The sequence below is a fragment of the Aythya ferina genome (assembly GCF_964211825.1).
Source record: "Aythya ferina genome assembly, chromosome: 8".
Classification (NCBI taxonomy): Eukaryota; Metazoa; Chordata; class Aves; order Anseriformes; family Anatidae; genus Aythya; species Aythya ferina.
This window is the reverse complement of record NC_140304.1, coordinates 28,105,601-28,128,395: the sequence shown is the minus strand read 5'-3', so window position 1 is coordinate 28,128,395 and position 22,795 is coordinate 28,105,601. Positions and strand designations below refer to the sequence as shown.

At 41.7% G+C, this 22,795-nt stretch overlaps 1 protein-coding gene across 1 annotated transcript in view; it reads left to right on the top strand.

Moving 5' to 3' along the window:
• Positions 1-22,795, top strand: part of GLIS1 (GLIS family zinc finger 1) — a 188,835-nt gene that overhangs the window by 88,485 nt on the left and 77,555 nt on the right. The window contains exon 3 of the mRNA XM_084527455.1: positions 1,930-3,031. Coding sequence (XP_084383581.1) covers positions 1,930-3,031 — 1,102 coding nt within the window. The remainder of the gene's footprint in view (positions 1-1,929; positions 3,032-22,795) is intronic.

Here is a 22,795-nt window from a genome sequence, read left to right as displayed (position 1 = left end):
AAACAGCACGCTTTCTACTGAGCAGTGAAGCTACAAGCAAGCAGGGCAGGGTTTTCCAAACATGTGCAATAAAAGGTTTCTACTTATGCTTATGCCACATATTTTACAGACATATGGTTCTGTAAATGTTAAAAAATAATGCATGAATACTGATGTGTTTTTTTTTAAACTCACCATCTGCAAAACCAGGTGCTTTAAGTTTACCCTGAGACCAACTGTGCAAACCTAAAGGGAGAAATTATAACTAATGGATTATGGAAACCTCTAAAATTTTTAAATGTAGTCTTTTTAAACTTCTGGTGGCAGAATGCAAGGTCTGATTGTTCTGTAGCAATGAATGGTGGGGAATTTAATTTCTCTCATGGCCTTAAAGTTTTTGCAGCCCTACTGGCTGCAAACTGTTGTAGCTTAGGAACCTGTCACCAGTGAATGCACCACTACCAGTTGTGCGCCTTGGACTGGTGTCATTTTTTGCACCCTTCATTTCATGGGAAGGAAGTCTTTTTGAAGCTTTTTGTTGTTGTTTTTATTTATTTTCTAATTGGCAGTTCTTTGAGAGCTGTTACCAAGGAGGAGGTAGAAGTGGTCCCAGCTTTTAATGTTTGTAGTGCTTTAATGGAAATAATAGAGGTGAAATCATCTAAGTCATAAAATAAATGCTGTTTACTCAGCAGCTCTCCAGTTTAATGTACGGATATGTCCACAATATTTTATGTATATGTGCTTCATGCTTTAAAATGTGTCAGATTTGTCAGCTACGGTGTCACACACAAAAGTTGCCAAATGGCCAGGTTTCCTTCAGCTTTTGTGGCACTAGCATCAAAAAAGCATAAAATTCGTTTATGTGGAACATGTCAGCGTAAGTGCCATGGAGGACTTTTCTGGGGGGTTTATTAGCTCAGGTACAGCTTTCTTGCACACAGATGTACTTTCCTCTTCTAGGTCTGGCACATCGCTGCATGTTGAAGCCACAGGTTAAACCCTACTACACTTTCCAGATAACTAAGAAACACTGGTCCTAAGAAAAACACACAGTTGGGTCATGCACAGTAAATGTTTATCACCAAGATAAATTTTTGTGTGTGTTAAGGCATAAATCAATTGCTAACTGCTCAGAAGATGTAATCCGAAGAGTTTTTCTGAAACGTCTAGGTAGGGTTTATGCTTCCTGAGTGATTGGATTCAGCACACATCAAAAAAGATAGAAAATCACTTCTGCAGAAACTCACTTCTTATCAGTTGCAGACCCATGCAGATTATCAAAAAATGGAAATGGACATACACAGACTGCCAGTTTAAATCTACTGGTTGTGGACTTCTAGTTATCTTCTGTAGAGCCGTTGGAAGTAAATAGTTGTCTGATTTCTCATCTGCTCTGGACCACTAGTTGAAAGTGAGCTGTTCTGTATTTGTAATCCTTTTTTCCCCACTGATCGAGTGCCTTTTTTAATTTAGCGAAGCACAGCATCTCCGTCACGGGTGAGCAAAATTCAGCTTTAGCCTTTTTTTTATTCGTGTTAAGATTGCCAAGGCATTTTCCCAGTGTGTTCTGAGGAAAATGCTGATATTTGAATAATTTGAAAATGCCCAAAGCTCTCAAACTTCATTCTCAGCTATTGTTTTGCCCAATCTATTATGCATTGAAAACCTAGATTGTGATTGATGAACTGCCCATAGCAGTAGAGGGGAGACTGTCTGTTCTGTGCGTAACTCAGAGTGTAAAATTAATCCCATGTAAAATGATGCTGCCTATACAAGGGTTGTAGAGGAAACACCGCAGAATTTTTTGATGTAATTGCTGCTTTAGACAAGCAACATTCAGCAGAAAACAAGTGCTTCCATTCTTCGGGGCTTAACCAATGTTGTGTCTTGTACAAAAATGATAAATCCTGTGGTAGTTCGTGATGCTTAATGCAAACTACATTACAGGTCACCCAGGTTTCAAGACTCGGTAGATTCTGCTGCTCCATGCCTGAATGGAAGTCACCCAGCTCAGCACATTAAACAAGAATGCCCCGGTGATTATAAGGTTCTGTCTGAGGCTTCCACGCATAGAAGGATTACAGAGGGGATGGAGCTGAGAGCCTCCGGTAGCCTGCATCCTGAAATAGACCTAATGAATAATAGCTTTACAAATTCACTTTCTTCCTACTTGTTTAATAATGAACACAGCTCCTCCCTGGGTCCATTGTCACTTGGCACCCCTCAGCACTCGGCTAGGCTACAGGCGAGCAACCTGAAGAAGAGATGCATCTCTGTTGTGCCGTCTTCAGCTGAAGGAATTGACATTACAGCTATCATCCGCACATCACAGACGTCACTGGTCACCTGTGTGAATGGACTGCGAACTAATTCAGCTGGCATTTCCTCTCATCCCGTGGAGATCAGTCATCACAGTGCTCAAAAATCCTCTCGGCCACAGTCTTGCTCTCAGCCTGGAAACCCTTGCAGTATTCCCTCCCCTCCAGCATGTCTTGTACCTATTTCCACTGAATGTGACAGAAGTGACTGTGAGCAGATACAAATGCAGCAAGTCGAGGAGAATGGAAGTCTCAGCCTTATGATGAATGGTAGTAGCATTCCTCATCAAAACACCTCCCACAGCACTCAGAAGGTGAGTTTCTTAAAACAAGAACCAGCTGACGATTATTCCTCCGCTGCTGATCTTTTCCGACATCATCAGGGGCTGCCTCCCCCTTACCACCTACACCAGCAGCTAAGCCAAACTCAAGGGACACTGCCTCACTTGCACGCCTCTATGTCTCCCAAATCCCTTCAGCCTAGCGAAGGGGACGAACAGGACCTTGGCAATGGCAAGCAGGTCTGTCGGTGGATTGACTGCAGTGCCACTTACGACCAACAAGACGAACTGGTCAGACACATAGAAAAGACGCACATTGACCAGCGGAAAGGAGAGGACTTCACTTGCTTTTGGGCAGGCTGTGTCCGCCGATACAAACCCTTCAATGCTCGTTACAAACTGCTGATTCATATGAGGGTTCACTCTGGAGAAAAACCAAACAAGTGCATGGTAAGTCTGGAATTTATTTGTTTGAATAGAAGCATACTACTCTGTTCTCTTGTTTGCTCTCTCTTCAGTCTTATTCCAATATAATTGTTGTGCTTTCCTGTAAGAGTCTGCAGCAGGCTGCAGGGGAACTGGAGAAAGCCTTAATATAGAAGGAAATGTTTGAGTAAGAAATACTGTAGTTCTTGGAAAAGGGATTCAGTTTCCTTATATGAGAGCTTAACTTTTAATACAGCGCTTTATTTTTTTTTTTAATATTCATTAAAGCATTAATAAAGTGATGATCAAAGCACACAGCAGTCACTTAACGTAAAACAAGTCACTGAGCCTCGGGTGACATTTTTAATCAAGAAACATAAAACACATCTAATGAAATTCTTTTCATTCCTTCAGCTGAACAGTAAACCATAGAGTTGCGAGTGCAAACGTTTCAGAAGGCAGTTTAGAAAAGAAAAAGAAACTTGTGAAGGATTTTAAACAGTTAAAAGAATAAAAGGAATATCTTCAATTACATTTTCAAAGGTTCTTAGGGGCTTTTTTAATTTGCAAAACAGAGCTTTAAAAATAAGTAAAAACTATTGTTCTCTTCTGATCAAGAAGATGTAAACAACATCAGTGTTCCAAAAAGAGGATCTTGGGAATAGCACCATCTCTGCATCTGCCCACCATGATGACAATATGGCTAAACTAAAATAAAAGTTAATGACTTCCATTAAGCTTTCCACATGTTTGCAACAACAATGATATAAGACCCTGACTGAAACAGATGAAGCAAAACAAGTTTGACATAAGCTTCCAAATTGGGCCATGAAATTTGGAAAGTCTTATTTGTAACACCCACATGCGCACGCGTGTGCGTGCGTGCACATGCACATACGCGCACACACAAATGAGCCCAAACAAAAGGGATGATTATAGCAGCAGGTTGTTGTTCCTGATAGGCAGAATTTTTGACTGTGTGTCTATTTATTGTTATGATCAGAACATGATATAATGGAAAATGTTCATAAGGAAGTTAGATCAAGACAAACTTTTCCATGGCAAGCTGTAGCTTTCTATGGAGGAAAAGGAAAGCATGTTTTTATAAAAAGCTTCCTTTTTTTTCATTTGTTTGAGGAAAAGCTTGCTGGCTTGCAATGGGTATGGCAGGGAGAAGGAAGAAAAAAGTTATTCAGGGTTTTACAGAGAAAAATTTTCTCTAGGTAGTCACCTGATGATATTCTTACTTCCATTACATAAATAAGCAATGTTACCTTAATATCCACACTGTTCAGTGGATATTCCCTGAAATAATACTGGAAACAATGAAGATTTTTAGACAACGCCATCATGTCCAAGATAAAATGGAAAGTTTCTAAGACTTACCTGTTTCTTTCATTTTGAGTGAAAGAACTGACTTGCTCATTTCCAGACGTAGCTCAACCCTGTTTTGTAAAAGTATAAAGGAATTTGAAGTTCCTGTAAATATCTTTTTTTTGGTCATAAATCATCCAAGGATAATGCAGCTTAGTTGCTTCTTTCTTAAGTCTAAGTAAGCAGTGAAAGTATGCCTATTTTATTTTAGCCTTCCTTTTCTTTGACTGTTTTTAACAGTCTCTGTAATGAAACTGGTCTTTTCCCTACTTTTATCTCACAGTTTTTAAAGGAAATATTCAAACATGAAACCTTGATTAGCTTTACTATAATGCTGAAAGAATCAGTAGACTCCATGTGTGCGGGAACTTTTGCCTTTTTTCTGCAAAATGCGTATTTGACAGGTATTGTATAGCAGATTTCTAATGTTACATTCCCATTCCTACAGGAAACTGGATAAACCAGAGACATTAAATCATGTAACATCTTAGCAAATGCTAAAGATTTCGCCTTTCAATTCTGTACATCTGCATTAAAGAAGTGGTTTTTGATAGTGTCTCAATACTTAACATTGTGAATAGGTTGCAAAAAATTTTGCATCTGCTGTTGCAGATAGCTTTCATGGCACATGTATCCAGCCTTGGCATGTAAGCACATAAAGATGTTTTATTTCAGCAGATAGCGTATTGTTGTTCCCAAAGCCGGGATTGCCCCAATCAGAATTTGGTGCTTTACATTGCAGAACTTGCAGTTAACTCTTCTATTCCCAGACCAACACCCTTCCGCTATCGGCAGATGTATCTGTGTATTAAATGTCACAATCTGGAATCCTCTACTGGAGTACAACTGGATCCAAGTGAGCATATGAAAAATAAGTTGTCGTTGCAAATTTAGTTTCCTATCCTGGAAAGACCTTGATCTAGCAGGGACAGGATCCAAAGCTGCAACATGGCTCCTTAAAGTTATTAATATCAAGTGGGGATTATTTGCCCAGTGAATTCCATTCCACTTTAAACAAGGGTTGCTGTGCAGAGTTTCTTTGTGCAGTGATGTCATGTCATTTTAAATGATGGCGTTTCTTTTGATGTGATAATAATTGTGCTGTTATTCCTGCAAATTAAGAAGGCAATTCATTCTGTGTCTATAGAGGTCTGAGATTTTGTTTCATTTTTGCTGTAGCCCTGTTAAAGTAACTTTACATCTCTTGGTATTTGTAGTGGAGATTTTCTTTCGCTGTTCACAATTACCCATTGTACTTTCTTTTTAAGCCCTCGATTTTGTTCCCATCTGTAAGATTACTGGCCGACTAGGTATTGAGCTGCTCAGGAGAAGCTAACAGCAAGCAGCACCCCACCATCATACATAAAAGTACTTTTCCATGTAAAATTATTAATTTCTTATGACAAGCTTTGCTACTATGTACTGTAATAGACAAAGGAATTTTGGAATTCAAGCTACTTGAGAACAGGAAATACATGAGACATTTTGATTGAAAAGTAAATGGTTCACTAAAACAGCAGTTAATCCTTTTATTATCTTTCCAACAGCAGTTTCCACAATACTTTCATGAGGTAAGCTTCCTTCAGTCCAACTGTAACACTCTCATCGTTACAGCTGGTTTAAATTTAGCTAGCCTGCTTCTTTCTTTACTACAGATAGTCGACAGGCAAGACAGTATCTGGTGTAGAGATGTGCTGATGTTTCGGGTCCATATTCTGCTTGCTGTGTTTCATTGCCAAAACGTGTACTATGAGTATACTGTTTTCATATTCTGTTAAATACTCTAATTTAGTGGTGCCTTCTTGTCATTGTGTCCCTCAGCTTGGTTTTTCCTTGGGCTCTGCAAGTAGTCTAGAGGAAACTACCTAATCTCTTTGCAATATCCTGTTATGTTTCATACTTAACTCATGTTATTTTAGTTTTATTAAATTTGGGGTTCATCTGCATTATAATCAAAAATATATCCAACAAAAATAATGATGCAATGCCTTTAAGACTTTAACTTCTGAAGATTAATTTCATGCTTTTTTAGATTTGATGTCCCAGACAATTGGAATTTTGATTGTCTGAGACAGCAAAAATTAGCAAGCTTAAATGGTTTTTATTTAAAAAAAAATCTCATAGCTGCATCTTTTGCTGTCTTTTAGTTCTTCCAATACTTTGGTGGGTAGAACCCTGCTGATCTCTAAATATTACATCTTTGGTTTAAGCCTCTGCTTACAAATGTAAATACAGAGCTGCTCATTTAGTTGTCTAGCACTGTTTGATTTGGAAAAATCCATGCTCGGCTTATCAGTTTATCCTCTTGTGCTTTTCTGTGGCTTCATAAGGAGTAGAAAATGAAGTAAGCATCGCTGCATGCATATGTGTTCAGGGAAACTATGTTGCAGGCTTTCACAGACGTGAGCAAAGGTATTATATTTACCTTTTTGTAATTTCTACATATGCAAACCTTGTTTATCGATATTGGCTTTCATAATGTTCATGATATCCATCAAAAGAGCTGGGCGGTGATAACAGCCATTGTTAATGTTTCTAGTTCATGCATTTCAAAGAAACAAACGCCTCCTGTGTATGTTGTAGCCCTGCCTGTGGCATCGTGTTTCTGCCTGGGTAAGACTTGGAAGCAGAATCTTTTGTCCTTGTGTACCTGCGGTGTGTTCAGTTTGGGAACAGTCATAATGCAAGGATTTGGGTTCTGCCGTCGTGCACCCTGAAACTCAGCACTTGTGCTGTTTGTGGTTAGTTCTAACCTAAAGGTGAGGCTTTATAAGTCCTGTATTGAGACATAGAGCAGATAAGGAACTTGCCTAGGGGCATCCTGAGGCAATTCCAGCATTCCAGCTCAGCTGTGTTCAGATCACTGCATCACACAAAGCGCTGGCAATTCGACCTATGAAACAGATTTTTGTACGGATTACATAAAAGATAGCAGTCCTGCTGTACTTCTTGTTATTTTTATTGTACCTGTATGACGCAGGTGGTTCAATGTGGCATAACCCTGTGACAACTCCCAGCTGAGCGCCAGGAGGCCCCGCGCGAGGCCTTTGTCGTCATGGGCAGCAACCCGGCTGTGGCGCTTAAGGGCGAGAGTAGGCCTGTGAGGCAGATTAGTGTTACTGCCACTGCTGCTAAGGAAACCCATGAGGAATCTCTGCTGTCAGTAGATAGCAAGGATTATGCTGCCTACGGTCAGTGGGGAGCGTGTGCCCAGCAGTGCACGCTGAGTAATGAGATCTCTGCAGGCTACATCTGCCGGTGAGCCCGAGCGGGTCCTGTGAGCGCAGGGGAACGGGCCTGCATGCCCGGGCTGACGGGAGATCCTTCACCTGAACAGGGAGCCGGAGCCGAGGGAATGCTGTGGAGCTCTGCAAAGTGTTTTCAGCTTTTGGTGTGGAGGGTGTCATGCGCTGATGCCAAAGGAGTGCTTTAAGAAAACAGTATTAGCCACACTTTCTTTCCTTTGAAGTCCTTAGGAAGCAGCCGTTCTACCAAGGCTGCCTCGTTACAGATCTCTCTTTTTATGAGGTCCCTTTGGTGGCATTTCCCAACACTCAAGGAATTGCCCCATTAAAACCACTCTGTGATTAGAGGAGAAGTAGACAGCAATTCAGTGGTTTGGTGAAAACACAATGTTTATCTGTTTACGAAACCCACTAGAGACTGCCTGACAGTGGTGCAGATGGGTTCAGGCATGCCCCAGCACTGCGGGACAGGCAGGCAAATGGCTTTGGACTCCTCACTGCCTCAGTTCCCCACCAGCATCTGGTGAATTTGAACTCTTGGTGTCCACGGGGGAGCTCCAGATTGACAGATCTTGCAGAGCAAAAGCTCTGAGACTTTCCTCTGTGACTGGGGTTGTGCCTTGGTTCGCTGCAGCAGAACAGGAATGCAAACCTGGGGTTCTTGGTGCGGCCAGGAGCCACGGTGCAATAGTACAGCACGTTGCGGTGTCTGGGCCGCAGAGGGAGTAGCTCCAGTGATTCCCTGAGGGACTGTCAGCTTCCCAACGTGGGGCATCCCTCCCCTGGGACTGCTGACCTTCAGGACGTGCTGTGAGGTGCAGCTGCTTTCTCAGGTTGAGAGCACTGGATGGGCTGAATGTATTTCCATCTGAGCAGGGCGGTTCTTTTTCTCTTCTTTCTCAACAGCTTGATATGGGTTAGGTCTCACCACATACTCTCGGGCCTTTTGTTTGCATAAATCTAAATAAATACAGAGGAAGTAAGTTGTGACTATTGCTGCCAGCACCCAGAAGGGTATTCAAGCTCAGTTGCATGCCTTAAAAATTTGACACAGGATATTGAAGAGAGCTGATAAATGGAGAATGGTAGGCTTCACATGGAAGCATTGGGCTTCCATGGAGGGGGCTTTTAAATACATACCGTTTTATCCACAGGAGCATTTATTTCCATAAAGTTTATTTGAGTGATAAATTATTTAGTAATTGGGGACCTTGTTAAAACTACTTTTTGAGTGCAGTTTTCCTTGCATATTTATGCAGAGCTAGTCACTGTGTGTAGATACTACTGTTAATTCTTTTAAGAATCAAAGCGGGATAGTAACAGTAATATCACCACAACATAGTGGGTACTCACTCTGTGAACCTCACTGCCATACCATATAATGTAATTAATTACCACTATTGTGATTTCTCACAGTGCTGGATCCTTTCAGCTAATAAAACTCAGTATCTACTTAAGCTATGGGGACAAGACGAAGCAGATAGTGGTTTAGGGAACAGCTAGACTTGTGGCACAAGCATGGATATTTCTTTCCATGTTCCCCACTAGAAATGTTACTAGATGTTCCAGGCCATTTTTTTCCAACCAGTAGCAGTATCATTGCAAAACAGAGTTTTGAGAAGAAAATCATTAGTGAATCTGGATCACATTCAGTTGGGAAAACAGAATGATTGGGGGACAGTGAACAGGACCGGAGGATTTTGTTACTATTGGCATTTTCTAAACAGTGTACTAATTTAGAAATAATGATTTTTATTTTATTTTATTTTATTTTATTTTTTGTATTTTATCTTTTTTGACTTTTCAGAATGAAAAGTACTAAACAAAGAGGCTTTTCAAGGTTGTATAAAAGCTCTTCCCATTTGATTTATTTAGAGTTTTTATTTTGTTAGAGCAGGCCCCAAGCAATTGTATCTCAGCTCATTCTGGACTGATTTCTCCTCCCTTCATTCTTCAGTGTTTTGATTTGGCTACTGAAAAAAATATATCTTTAACATAATCCCAGCTGTGACATTATTTGAGTAGAGGTAAAATGAACCACTTTCCTCCAAAGCAGCAGATATTTGTCAGAATCCTAAATGCTCCGAGCTTTTGACAAACACCTGACAGCAGTCTGATAGCGATTATCTTAAAGGAAGGAAACATTTTTGTGTTGAAATGCTTCTACATAACTGTGCAGCTTGGCACCATTGTGGCACAGAGAAGTAATTCGATCAGAACTCCTCCGCACTGAGCTAAGTCATTTGTGTTCTTTGTCAAATATATAGGCTAAAGTATGCCCAGTTTAGAAACTTACAATTTATTAGTTGTGACCTATGATGTCTGGCTGCCAGACAGAATTCTAGGCATTGCTCCCAGGTCTTTTTGGAAGATTTTTCCTAGACTTCTTTCCCTTTCCTTTGCCCAGTTTGCACACAAAACTTACATCTCGATACCATGTTTTTATCCTTATCCCATTGCCCCACAAAACTCCATTAGTGATTTCTTTCTAGTGATTTTAAGACAGAATATTTCCAGCTCTACTGTGGCCTGGCTCTGGATGATAGTCCATATGTAGATTTATTCAAGCCCCAGTCTCAGCACAGACCTATAAACCTCTCACGGGGCATCACCTTTTGAAGGTATCTTGCAAGCAGCCTCTTAACTGCCAATTCATTCCAGCTGCACCACAAGATCAATTTCTTTGCCATGCAGATCAATGAATTGTATCAAATAATCACATCTGAAGATGCAAAAAGGGAAAGGCTTTCCAGCCTGTAAGTGCTGGGTTTGCAATAACTCTTAAGGATTTGTGGAGCTCGCCATTTCCAGTGGAGCAACAGTGTGACAAGACTTCCTTCTCACTATGCATCCTGTCTGGGACTGAATCATCCATCAGTGTCACTATATGAATCTGCACGGTAGGAAAGAACAAGTGGTACACCCTTGGCTGGTCAGATGCATTCCCCATCTAGTCATTATTTTTTGCAGTGCAGTAAACATACTTGTGAACTACCTCCTTCCTGTGGGAACGTCTTAACACACCCCAAGAGTACCTCAAAGATGGGTCCAGCATCGTTTTGGCTGGGTGAGTTGTCTCCACAAGGTCTGGGAAAGTAGGTTGCATTGACTGATCTGTGGGCAGTCGGCAGTTATCTAATATCTGGGAGCAGTGACAGAGGATTTTTTTCCCCCTAAAATTTCATTTTTAAAAGATTTTGCATCTGAACGTTATTAGTCTTTCCACTTAGAAAGTGGAAAGCTTGAAAGTTCTAAAATTTTAAGCAGTCTTTGTGACTGTGTACTTGAGGTTAAGTGCTTGGCTTTATTTTATTTCTGTGTATGTGTTCTGTGGGGATTATTAAAAACGGCTTGGAATTGTTCTGAACTCTCAGTGATTTAGCCTTCCTGAACAACGATTAACCTCAAGAAAGAAAATAGCTTGAATCACCTGGCAGAGGGTTTGGTCAAATTAAAAAGCAGTAAAATTAAATATTGTTTAAAAACTGTGCCAACGATATACTCATTAACGTTTCTTATTAGGCCAATACATTTTAATACTCCATATTAGTGAAACATATGTCATTTAATAAAAATGTTAATCTGCATTTGCAGGCAGCACAAAGGCTGTATAGTGCAGTCCCAGGGGAGAAAGAGGAATTTAGTGCACATTAAAAATTTTATACAGTCATTTATGCAGTTGGATCTCAGTTCTAAATATGATGCATTTGTTTGTTACTTCAGGGCAAACCAGCAACACTTAGCTTTTAACAATCAGATGAGAAATAAAAAAAAACATCATTCTGCAACATGGGGCAGTTATATTGGCATAGGCTTCACAACAGGCCAGATTCTGAAACCTTCCCTCACTTGTTTAACAAGTTGTCCAGTGGGCCTAGTAATAAATAATGTGCTATTTAAATTCAGTTTGTCAAAACTTGCCCTTCTGGTATTTGACAGTCCACAACGTGCAAGATTTTCAGAAGTGCGCCCTGCATTTGGGTAGCTGTATTGTGGAGGTCCCTACCTTGAATGGGGCATGTCTGAAGTTGAGGTTCTCCTCCTCTCAAAGCAGACAGCATATAACGGAGGTACTGAAATTTCATGAGCACTCCTGGAAACGCTGACGTTAGATCTCCATTTCCACACGAGCACAACGAGGTTAGTCTCCCTGGAGCACAGTGAGTGTGAATAATCAGAGAGGTAGCGAGGCCAATAACGTAACACATCCATAATGCTGCTCTGCATCTCTGACAGTTCCTTCTGCTGTGAACCTCAAAGCTCTTGCAAGCTTCTGCCAGTGTACAGCATCTCCTGTGCAGAAAAGTGTTGCACCCAAATTCCAGATTCATTAAATTCAGGCAAATTACTCCGCTACCTTCTGTCCCTGTTTACACTGGTGTAATCGTAAAGAAAGCCTGAATTTACATCAGGGTGTGCGAGCCCAGAATGGCTCAGCTACAAAGTGCCAATAGTCACACATTGAGTCCCTGGCAGAAAAGGCAGGAAAAAAGAACTGTTTCTTCCCAAAGTATTTTCTCTTCCACCTATTTCTTAGAGTTCCTGTGAGACTGCGCTCCTCTGTTGACCAAAAAGTCCCTTCCGCTTCAGAGCATTACTCACGTGAGTAAGGGTTTGCTAAACTGAATTTTTCTTCAGCCATACAGTGGCTTTCAAATAAATTGTTGCCCTTACGGAGTGTTCAGAGCCCCGTGTGCTGTCTCCAGGACACCTGTATTTTCTGTGTTCAGCAAGTGAAATTTTTACACTTACATCACAGACATTTGTCATTGCCCGACCTTTCTGTTCACATCCCTGGGCTGACTGTAGAATGAGGAATATGAGTTTTATTCCAAAGTCTGCTTTTGTTGTCTCTAGCAGCATTGTCCCTTGATCTCCTCCTTTTATTGCTGTGTACAGATAACATATGTGTGAAGAGATCCTCACTCAGGTACGGTGTAGCTGCAGCGTTAAATAATTGATTTTGATCTTTCTTTTGAAACAGCATCCAAGGCATTTAAAAGTGGGAAATGGAAAAAGCATGTTCTCATAATCCAGCTCAGTAAAGTTTGCACAACTGCTCTTTGTTTCATCATCCCTACAATAAATCTTTCATTTTTGCCAATTGAGAATGCCTACTAAATCTGCAAATGATTACTTCCCTGAATTGTGTTGGGATTCTTGCAATACATTTTTCTTACATGGGTAATGATAAAATAAGAGTCCATCAAAAAATATTTTATTGCCTGGCAGAGAGCCTTTTATGAAATGGTTTTGATTCAGGGAGATTCTTCCAAGTGTTTCAGAGCCATTGCTTACAACTTGCCTTTAACCCTTGCGTGGAGGGCTGCCAGGCCCTGGGAATGGCAGCAGGAAGGTTGGTCCGGCAGCGACAGGCAGGGCTCAGCGCCTGGGTATCAGTTTAACCTGCAGCCCTTGGCCCCAGGCTGTGAGCACGCCGATTCAACGTGTACTTGTACAGGGTATTGTGTTACTATTAGATTAGAGAGCTGATGAATGTCAGACAGGTGGGAACCTTGTAAAGCTAATCTGCTGTGTCCATGTTGATATGATTTCACTTGCTGTTTCAGCGAGAGAGTGAGGAAGATGGAGTATTAGAAAAACAGGAAAACACCAGGCGAAACTGGTAGGGCCTTCTGGGTCACTGAGCCCAGCCTCCGTGAGGCCAGGTATCATGTCACATTACAATAATCCCTTCAGTACACCCAGAGGCACAGATACCTTTCTGTCCCGGCCTTTGAGAAAGATGCAGTGTCGACACTTGGAAGCCAGGGTCTTTCAGAGTGGTGTGAAACAAACCCAGCCTTGTTTTTGCTGATTTCAAAATGGGTACAACTACATTTCTCTGCCTTTGTGCAGCAATGACCGGCTGCAGGAATTGCTTTGCTTTCCTTTATAAAGAGACACGGTCTCGGACTGGTTCCCTGTAGATCTCCAGCACAGTGTCTCCACAGAAAACAAGGCCCATGGGGGTGCTCCTGGAATGGCCCGAGTCCTGGTGCCTGCAAACACGTTCTAGGGTGCTGCAGGGAGAAGGGGTCTGGCAAGAGACCTACCTTGTGGTACTTGCTTGGACTGACAGAAAAACAGCAGTAGACCTGACTCAGTATGGGGTGTTCTCAGCAAAACCACATCTAATGCTTGACACGTTGCCCACTTGCCTCCACGCAATAAATTCTCTCCTCAGACATGACATGGGGAGAGCAGAAAAAAGCAGAATATGTGAAAATATGTAAAAGCATCACAGTTATTCCCAGACTTTCATCTTCCTGCACATCCTCAAACATTATGACATCTTTAATTGCATGGTTGGGGTGATCTCAGAGGTCACTGTTTACAACGCTTTGGTCTAACTAAACATTTTTAGCTTTTGTTTTGTCTTCAGGAGTGAAAAGATGACAGCAAACACACAGAAACCTGGCACATGCATCGGCTGCGCAGAGCACACCAGCTTAGTCAAAGTTTTTTAACCAGGTAGATGCTAAAAAATAGCACGCTTTACACTAGTTTGGCAAACTTCTTCTTATATATATCTTACTTGAGGGCTGAAATGATAGGCCAAAGCTATCTCTGATGATGACTGACCATTTTTCTTTGGATTTTGAAAGGAGATGAACAGAAAGACTTTCAGGTGTGAAGAGACTGTGCTGAATTTAAAGGGTGAGGAGTCAGAGGTTCGCAGTGAACATGCCAGGAAAGGCCAGGTGAGGGATTCTGTCCTTATATTATCTCTCCTTATAGGTGAATACTGAAAAGCAGCAAATTTAGACCTTTTAAAGGAAAGACATTTTAGCACTGGGCAAAGTAGAAGGGATCAGAGCAGAAGGAACTTTTGTGAAGCGTGGACATTCTTGAACTGTGGCTTGTGATATCTCTAACGTTACATTGATTGCTCTCACGCAACTTGTAGCTGGGCCACTGGAATGACAACACGTTTAAAACATGAATATTTGTCTCTGCATTACTTCATTTCTAGTGCTGTAAAAATACCATTCACATAATGGGGTAATGGCCTGCAAGTTCTCATGATTTCAACTGTTTTGGAGTTACAGGAGTACTGTTCCTTTATGGCAAGCATCCATCTCTCATTTTAACATCTTTGGCACTCGCCTAAAGGATGGGAAATTAAAAAATGATTAAGGGGACCGAGACACAGTCTTTTAAGGAAAGATTAAAGGAATTAAACAAAGGCTGGGGAGCAGAGAACAAGGAAAGGGAGGGGTTGTTTAGATGAGAGCAGAGAATGTAAGAAGGGGAGATCAGGCATAACTGAGCAAAGGAAAATGTAATTCTAATCTTTCAGTCAAAGTTTCCTAATTATGAGATATATTTTAGGCTGGAATAATTTTACAGTGAAAATAATGGATACCCAATTGTGTGAAGAATATATGGTAGACCGTCTGAATAAATGAAAAACTAATTGTAGAAAATAATCTTTAATGTAAACTATCTTCTTGCTGATTTCTGCCATTCTGTGAAAATTGATTTTATCGTTAGGCATAAGAGAAGGACCTGCAATACCAGGCACAGGAATACATTTTTAGCCTTCAGGTGTCTGCACTCTAAAGATATTATTTGTGTATTCTGTCCTCCTAATGTTGTTGTAAGGTAGCTAGGGACAGGCAGCATGCACAGAGGTGGTGCTCAGCAGCCCATATGTTGTGTGTCCCACTATCCTTCCAGGCAAGGCTGTCAGCCCATTTCACAAATGAATGCTTTCTTTGCACACTGGCAAGCATGGAATCAGGGATGACTGGTAGAGCAGTCACGTTGCCAAGAATGATACCTTCTGTTTTGCTTTGCTCTTACCAGGTTTGACCTTTATAGAACAAAATGTTTCTTCTCACCATGAATGAAAGCCTTGCTATTCATTCTGGTGAATGCGATTGTACCACACGGACCATTGTGCCAAGAACGACTGTGCCATGATATATGGATATTTTATTTCTGTTGGAAAATTGGGCAAATAAGGGCTGTTGAGCACAGCACCTTCACCTGCAGATTCTTGCTTCAATTTCCTCAAAATTCAGGCAGTGAAATTCAAGTTTTGTTTCAAGCGTGATGCTTTGATGTGCATCGATCAGATCAGATCAGATTGGGCTGTGTTTTGTCTGGGAAAGGGTGCAGGGCACAGCTGCATTGTGGAGGTGACAGATGCACAGGTACGGGCTCACAATCAGGTGACAGTAAGCCAAACCTGGGGAGAGAGAAGGCAGCCAGCTCTTCCCTCGCCATCTCCTCTGCTGAATCTGTACCTGGGCCTGCATTTGCCAATTCTTTGGCAAATCTGAGCAGGATAAACATAGCAAAAAAAACAAGATAGTGAAAAGCATGATAGTGCTGCCTCCCTCTTTTACATCTGGCATGGACTGAGATTTCTTGCAAAGGTTTTTGGTGGCTGATGAGGATGTGCAGAGCACATCAGCTCCCTGGTCTTAGCATTTGCCCCAGCTGTTCTGAATGAGTTGTTCCCCTGAGCAGGTGAAGGCACCTCCGTTAAGCATTGGTTTAATGCTTGTTGATCGCCAACAGACTGTTTGTGCATCACCAGGGGTGCAACTTAGAAGACAGATGAAGCTTGTTTTGAATATTTCATCTTGTCGAATACAGGCTCCGATACATATAAATTGTTTTAGGAAAGTCTGTGTTGAAACACATCTCTGAATGGCAAGAGAAAGAAGTGGGTATTGCAGTCATCCCAAATACTTTCAATTTCGATTGTTTATAGCAACGCTGACAGAAACTAACACTATACACAAAACTGGTTTTGAAACTGCCCTTTTTTCAGAGTTAATGACCCACAGGCTAATGGAAATTTGCCAGTTTTTACCAGCTGGGATCTGGCCTGATTTTGCTGGGAAAGAAAGGGGCACGGCAAAGAAACCATTCGGATTTCTGAAAGTCTGTGATGGCTGTCTTCTCTCATTATATAGCTTTTGTATTTTATTTTTATTTTTGGATATTGTATTTATAATTGACCTGTACTTAATAAAAATGCCTGCTTTGCCCAAGGACAGCATACTTGGATCACCCAGGAATTCCCTTTGATAACTGTGTTTAGATCCACTTCTTTGAAAAACCAAACCTATTCCAGTCAATGCGAAAGGGCTTCTATTAAATCATGACTTTGAGGATCCGCTGACACAGGTCAGTTGCTCTAGCTCCATCTGGGAGAAGGTAGTTGCATGTATTTTATGATATGCTGCTCTGTTTATTGCACTCGGGCCTTTCTGAGGTATTACACTGGGACTTCTCACATGATAGGCATGGCTGATTTGGCTCACATGATTAACCTGGAAAGGGCAGACTCTGTACCTGAGTGCATTTGTTTGTAAAATCAACAAAAGAGAGGGAGCAAGCCATTTGTAACAATTATAAATACAAAAAAAAAAATAAAAAAAAAAATCCCTAAAGGCAAGGCTATACCATGCATTATGTTCAAGCAAGTATGGGATCATTAGTGTCATTCATAATAATTTGATTTACCCCCATAGCTTCAAAACAATGCATGGCTCGTAGCCTTGTGAATTGGAGTGCATTAAGAACTGCATGGCAGCCCTACAGTTTTAGTAGGAAAAGTCTTAGGTCTCACTATGCTGAAGGCTCTTTTGTTGTAAAACTTTACGAAGATAGATGTTACTTCAGTTCACAGTAAACAAACTGACTCTGGAGTTTTTGGTCTCAGTTTTCCAGAGACAAATTGTGAAAGCTTCTAATTGTAGCCTAAACAAAACCATATTTTTCATAAAAACATGGCAGCGTATCATTCTAAATCTACAGTGTTTTGCCCAGGAACCATTTCAAGTACAAAACTCCAGCATGCAAAATAGCCACCTTAGACAAAACAAACTATCAAACCTGTATATTAAATTGAGTTCTTTTGACTGCAATGTTGCACCAAAAATGTTGTCATTGTTTCAACTCTCTTTCCCTCCATGCACTCAAAGACACCAGTGTATACTTAAGAAAATGTTAAATATAGAATACTGGCAAATTTAGCTCAAATACAGTTACTGGTAAACAACTATAGCAGGGCTGCCTAATTTCCAGGCCTGATTGCAGCCAATTTTAATTTAGATTATGAAAGATGAAGAACAGAAAGCCTTAAAAGACCAATTTCTGGTTCTTTGCTACATTTATGAGCGTACAGTGGCTTTACTCGTGACCCAAGTCTGGTTCTGGTAAATTCTGATAAATGTTTCGTAATGTTATTATAGAAACAGACACATCGTTTAGCTATCAAACCATTGGCCTTATTCAAGGGGAAGAGAGGTTGATCTGTCTCTAGACGTGCTGGAGCAGCTGCAGAGTGGTCACTGGGGCTCCCAGCTGGGACTGCAGCTACTGCTGCGTGGGCAGGCAGGAGGTGGTGCCCTCCCACCCTCCAGCAATCCCATTTTGCTCTGTCCCATCCGCTCTCAGGCATCAGAGGAGAGAGTCTCTCTGGGCAAGGCAGGGTCTCCATCCTTTGAGCACCTGCACAGAGCCTGCCCAGCTGCAAGCTCTAAGCCTCTGCCAGTTCCTAAAGGCAAATTTCAGCTGTGCTGAAAGCAAAACTCCCAGTGACCACAAACAAGCAGGAGCACAGCCAAGGCCTTTATGATACAAGCGTAATAATTGAGCCCCGATTCACAAGATACTGAGTGCTCCTGTTACGGAGGTAGATGACTTCCCCTGGGCCTTGCTGTGTTCCACACAGCTCCACTGTATGGCACCTCTGAATGCTGCTTTCCTGAAGCTCCTCGACATGTTTGAAAACATGGTGATTCAGTTTGGTGATTCAGTTTGGGAGGCTTTGAAGTTTTTAGCTCAGGTTTAGGGAAAATGTGCAACGTGAATCATCCAGGGACTTTGTTTTCTCAGTGAGTTCTATGGTAATTGCACACTGCAGTAATGTTTGGGGCAAAACGATATAAGACATTGGAGCCTTTTGTTACTGCGAGTCATATCCTCCTGAAAGCCAAGTGTTTGTCAAATTAAGCAGACAGCTCATGCCTGGCTGTCTTTTGGGATTAAAAGCAGAGGGAGGACATGTCTTACTTGCATGTATCAGTACGCAATGCTAGAAGGAGAAAGGGAGACAACTCCTTTATTCTTTCTTACTCTGAAAAGCTGTCCCTGTGTTTAGTGGTGGATGCAGATTTTTGACTTTACCGCACAGTGCTTGAGTTTTTGGTCTTGGGGCGTCCAGGAAACAAAAATTAAGATGGAAATTATTGGGAAAAGGACAGTTCATTATTTGTAGGGGATTTGTGGTCATCTGCCAAGGTCAGTGGAGGGTTCAAATATCCTTCTTTTTTAACCTGTCCTCTGTAATGGCTGCTCCCTGGAGGGAGCTGGCTGAGAATAGGAGGAGACAGGTGAATTGCATCTGCATTTATAGAAACCTAGAGGTTTATCAGCTCCTGTGGCTGTGAAATGCAGACTTGGCAATACCAGAGCCAGAGAGGACAGCACTGGCATTTGGCACAGGACAGGTGCTGAACGTGTTCAGGTTCAGGACAGAGGCTCCATTTCCCCTCCAGGAAGACAAAAAGTAGCTGTGTGGGAGTCGTGTGGCTCAGCCGCAGTCCCCGCGTGTGTTTTGTTTGGATAGCAGCAGTGTCCTATGCAGTAGTTATTTTGGAGCTGGGCTTCCTGTGTTTGTTCCTGGCCTATTCATTAATAATAATGGAGTGTGAAAACCTAGCTCTGCTTTCGAGTTATCAAAATAAATTCAGACTTTCTGACCAGTTTTTGTCATAAGTGGGGTATCTGATCTGAGCTATTTAAATATTTGTTTGCGGCACTGCCTTCCTGCTGCTTTATTAAGCCTTCCAGAACGCTGGCTCCAATGAGGACGTGAGTTCACTTTGAAGGGAAGGGGTTTCTCATTCCCTTCTAAAGCTAATCACTACGTGTTTGGAAAGATAAATAGACAACACAGACAAAATATGAGCAACACATGTACAACCTAACAGCCTTGTAACAGGGAAAATAAGAAAATCAGAGGTTACATCATTTTATTGTAAGAATACAGTATTTTGTTTTCCAAACTGTTATTCAACAGTGGGATGAATCCTTGAGTCATCTTGTGTTTGAACTTCCAAAACGGCCTGTGGTTGTTCCATCGTTCCTCTCACACAATCCCCAAAGACACAAGAGTTAGAGGCAATGATTAATTTTTCTGCCTTAATGGCCTGATCCAGCATTTGCTGATGTTGAGAGAAACCTCCTGATGTACTTCAGCAGACTTTGGAGCAGGCCAGTGATTTTTCAAAATTATGCACAAGCAGCAAATGAGAAGCAAATCGGGAAAATCTTTCCAAGTGCTGTGGACCTGATTTAAGAAACTGCTGTATTCTGTTGTAAGACTATCTAGAAACCCCCAAATACACATACAAATACACAAACACATGGCTTATAATTCATCGTGATCACTTCCTACCTTTGATCTTTTGTTCTACTTGACTTGTGTGCATATGTGTGTATGTGAGAGTAAATAACCTAATCCTAATTGTCTGAAGATATACATACAGACATATAACAACATGTATTGCTTACATAATGCCACAAATGAGCATAGTGTTTGTGTGTAAATTATATTTATACATAAATTTCCTGCAGCGTATATGTAGAGCCAGTATAAATAAATTCTTGTCACGGTAGTGGGTTTTATCTATATATTTGCCTTATAAACTAGCAGGTAATAATTTAATTCAAAAGGTCCTTCCAAAAATGCAATTAATGTCTTTTGTTATAGTTTCCCTGGGTTTAATAATCCTCTCTTCCAGATTTATATTGGTTTCTGGAAAGTAATGCTTATTAGAGTGTTTTTCCAAATTGGCCACAATAATCCACTGAAATCTGCCAGCTGAATCATTGCTATGCTTGTGAAATTGCCAGGATCGCCTGACAGTTATTACTGGGGCAGGAGGGGAGGGGGAAAGGGAATGAAAGTTTCATAATATGTCACTGTTACTGATACCTCCGCTATGGGTCTGAGATTTGGATTGAAATGTTTACTGAATTCTCTGTGAAAGGTGGAATGCGTGGTGGCAGATTGGCAGCAGGGCTCTGACAGGCAAAATTCAGTAATTTCATTAGGCAGTTGTACTTCATTGTGGGCGTATTTTAAAGCATACGCATATATGTGTGTGTGTGTAGGTAGGTGTATATATAGGTATGTACGTGTGCATTTTGCCCCATGCATACCCTCCCCGCAGCCTGGTTGTTGCAGAAAGGGTATATACATGAACCAAGATCACGTTTTACATAAATCTCCCACCACGAGTGCCAAGTCACCACCTTAAATCATTCACCTGCTGCCAGGCATGTTAGCACCTTAACATGCTTCTTCTCTTCTGTATCCTGCCGGTGAACATGGGAGGCAGGTACTGAACAGCTGTGGTCCTAATACATTTCATTTTCTCCCATACTTCTGAGATCTGTAAGGAGCTGATTTTGCAGTGTCTGAAGTAATCTTTCACGTGAAGTGCTGCAGAACGGACCCTATCCCTGCTTTTGAGAAGGATTTACATCCCTAGCAGTTGCTGACAAAGGGATGCTGGATCCCACTGCCTCGCTGCAAAGGTATATAAAAGAATAGCAGGGCTATGGCCTGCCAGGGCTATGCCAGAGGGAGCAAGACAAAATGCCACCCCCTCAAGAGCCCTGGCACTACTGCCAGCACAGAGCCCACGTGGGGATGAATGCTGGAGGCTGGGATAAATACTGTCACCAACAGCCATCCCTGGTGAGACATTGCTCAGAGCAGCACCCACCCCCAGAGAGCATTTATGCACGGGATTTGTGTTTTAGAGCTGGAAATAGGCTTTTGTTTAAGTAATCTGACTAGGAGGCAGGACGGGTGGTGTAAGAAAGCTGCGGGACAGGCAGCTGGATGGGGCTGCATAAGCATACGTGGACATGTCTGCGTGGAACAAATGGCATCTGTTGCGGTTGCAGGGCTGTCAGTGCCCTGCTCAGGTGCAGCAGATCCAAAATCTTCCTGATAAAAGGCCAATCTGGCTTGGGTTTTTTTATTCGTGCTGTTGCAGCCACAGCAGTTCTATCCTGGAAGCGTTGCCTGTTTTCTCTGTACTGTGGGCTGAGATAGTTGGGTGCCCACTTCAGGACAGCCAGAAAAAATAACAGATTCTGAAATATTTTTCATTCCACAACATGTGGTCAAAGATGAGTTCTGTCTCAGCAGACGTTAATGTGCAAAATGAGGCTTTAAAGCAATAAACTTCCCCTAGGCTTTCCTCGTGATGCTGCTGAGTTTCCCCTAAGCACCAGGCAGGGCAAAAGGCACGATGCTCTGCAGGTATCCTTCTGGTTCAGCTGTCCCCTGGCGTTGTGGCTGGGGTCAGCTCGGGGGCTGCACACTTTGTGGGAGCAGCCACACAAACAAGCTCCCCCTTTTAATGCATTTTCATCTGTCTGTGGCAAGCTGTAATGGCAGGCAACACGTGAGGAATCAGCAGTGCTGTTTACATTCGAACACCAAATACCGAAGTCAGTGCAAGCCAACTGGACGGCAGAAGCAGTCATCTCCAATTTTTATAGCCTTATAATTTGTAAGACAATTTTTATTACTCTGATTGGAACAGAGATGATGTTTGTAATGCCTGTTTATGCCATTTCAAACTTGAACATAAATCTCCTTTTTTAAGGGGATTTTGTGGTTTTCTTGGCTTTATGGATTTTTTTTTTATCCTTCTTTTATGCATTCTGCTAAATTAAACCAAAATAAACCCAAGGAAAAAAGTGATTCTTTAAAACTACTTTATTATTTTATCCCTTCTTTGGACAGGAATTTTCATCAGGAGGCAAGGGCAGAACATTCTATTCAGCCTTTGCCTGCTGATTTACGCGGCCGTCGTTGTAAAAGCCATTATGACGGCCAATAACTAGGAACAGGAACTGCAAGGAAAAGCTTTGTAATACAATGCCGCTCCCCTTTTTCACCAACAGCTTTGTTGGTGGTCCAGACATAATTCAAAAACGTGTTAGATGGTTCTCAGAGAGAAGCATGGAGCTTCTTTTGTTTTAGGAGGAGTCCAAGCCCAATAGGGCATCCTGTAGTCTTCTGCCTTGGCTCTTAGGTGCAGTGACAAGAGAAAGTTGAAGATTAAGTAATGGGAGCTGTTATTCTTCCTGCCCAGCAGACCTTGGGTTCTGGTGG